Source organism: Mastomys coucha, unplaced genomic scaffold, assembly GCF_008632895.1.
Source record: "Mastomys coucha isolate ucsf_1 unplaced genomic scaffold, UCSF_Mcou_1 pScaffold15, whole genome shotgun sequence".
Lineage (NCBI taxonomy): Eukaryota > Metazoa > Chordata > Mammalia > Rodentia > Muridae > Mastomys > Mastomys coucha.
The window spans coordinates 110,977,705-110,979,711 of record NW_022196897.1 but is presented as its reverse complement, the minus strand read 5'-3'; the positions used below and the strand labels follow the sequence as shown (position 1 = coordinate 110,979,711).

Sequence of the window (2,007 nt, the reverse complement as noted above, 5' to 3'; positions counted from 1 at the left end):
GGGGAGAGAGAGGGAGAGGGAGAAAGAGGGAGAGAGAGACAGAGAGAGACAGAGACAGAGAGAGGGGGGAGAGGGAGGGAGGGAGGGAGGGAGGGAGCGAGAGAGAGACAGACAGAGACACAGAGACACAGAGAGACTGGCCCTGACTTGAGCATTTGAAATCCCAAATCCCACCACTTCCTCCAACAAGGCCTCTCCTACTCCAACAAGGCCATGCCTTCTAACCCTTGTCAAATAGGTCCATGCTCTAATGACCAAGCATTCAAATCTATGAGCCTATGGGGGCCATTCCTTTCCAAACCACCACAGTCTGTGTTGGTTGTCTATTACTGTTGTAACAAATCATACAGCCTCATACAGTGTCTCCAAACAGTATAATTTTATTATCTTTGGTTCTCAATACAGGGGTTAAAAGGTAGGCGCTGGTAGGGTTGTATCTTCAGAACCTCTTGGAGAGAAAGAATTTCCTGACCTCAAATTTCTCAGACTCTAGAAGCAAGTAGGACATCATGGCCCTTCTTTGTCTCTATACCCAGGAGGGCAGTATCTTCAGTATAAGATAAGGACAATGGGACTTCTGGGCCCAACAGCATTTGGCTGACATGTGCTCTCTTGCCTTAAAATAGACTTGTTTCTTAGCTTGGTCAGTTCTTGCTTTCTCACAACTGTTTGTTTCCTGCTCATATGAGCATGCTTCTGGATGGAGGTTATCCGGGATGACACAGGAGGGGAGGGAGAAGTGTGTGGCTCAAGGTCAGACTTGACTCTTCTCCCAAGATACCTGAACCTTAGTTTACCCATAAATAGCCTGGCAGACCAGTGGGCTGCGCTACTGAGTACTTAAAGCAAGCGCAGTACTTTGGTCCTAAGGCTATGGAGACTGCCTGGGTAGTGGTGATTGAGAACCTCCCTTTAAATAACCACCTAACTCCATATATTTTATCCCTACATTTTTATTAGAACAGCAGGAGGTGCTTAGACATGAAGCAGGCCTTCTTTGTATTAAAACCAAACGAAACAAAACAAAACAAAAACCCTTTAGTGTCTTCCCACTCCTGGGAATTGGAGCCAGAGTTTCATACATGCCAGGCCAGTGCCCTCCCCCTTATCAACATCCTAGTGCACATCTCTATATTTGTTCATTATCTTTTTTTTTCTTCTTGAGACAGGGTCTTACTAAGTTGTCTAGGCAAGCCTTGAACTTGTAATTTTCATGCCTCAGACTCCTAGTAGCTGGAATAAGAGCCCTGTGCTTTCCCATCTGTCTGTCCATTTGATTTTCTTAGGCCAGACTCACATAAGCAAAATGTATTTGTTATCTCAGAGAATATTCATATTCTCTGAAAACGACACAAAGAAAGAGTACCAGCGAACTGCTTAACCAGCCTTACAATGGGTGGAACCGTGGCATACTGGAGTGAGAAGGGAAAAACTATGTCACTATGAATCTCCTATCTTTTCTAAGTTTCTCTTTGTTGAGAAAGGAAGGGTTCCACTACATGGTGTTGGCTGACCTGGAACTCAGTAGGTACTCCAGACTGTCCTGTAATTCAGAGACCCATCTGCCTGGGCCTCCTGAGTGCTGGGATTAGAAGTGTGTTCCTCCACCGCCCGACTTTGCTATTTTCTTATCTTGAAGGAAAATAGTGTTTTATTTGTGAAGAAACCCATGAAGCCTTAGACTTGTGAGCTGTCACACACATTTTCGCTGACATGCTGTGTTTTACAGACGTTGATGAGTGTGAGAAAAACCCATGCATTGGTGGAGAGTGTATCAACAACCAGGGTTCATACACCTGTCACTGCAGAGCTGGCTACCAGAGCACACTCACCAGAACTGAGTGCAGAGGTAAGGGGCTCTTGGGGACTGGGTTGTGTCTGTCCCAGATGAAGGCTTGACTTATAAGCAATCCAGTGAAACATAAATGCAAGAGGCTAATCCCTTCACTGCCACCCCCCACTACCCCACCACCCCACCACCCCACCACCCCACTACCCCACCACCCT

General features: G+C 46.2%; 1 protein-coding gene across 1 annotated transcript in view; it reads left to right on the top strand.

The window, feature by feature from the left end:
* The window catches only part of Fbn1 (fibrillin 1), a 209,270-nt gene that overhangs the window by 117,121 nt on the left and 90,142 nt on the right, over positions 1-2,007 (top strand). The window contains exon 12 of the mRNA XM_031371746.1: positions 1,730-1,849. Within this exon, the coding sequence (XP_031227606.1) occupies positions 1,730-1,849 (120 nt within the window). The remainder of the gene's footprint in view (positions 1-1,729; positions 1,850-2,007) is intronic.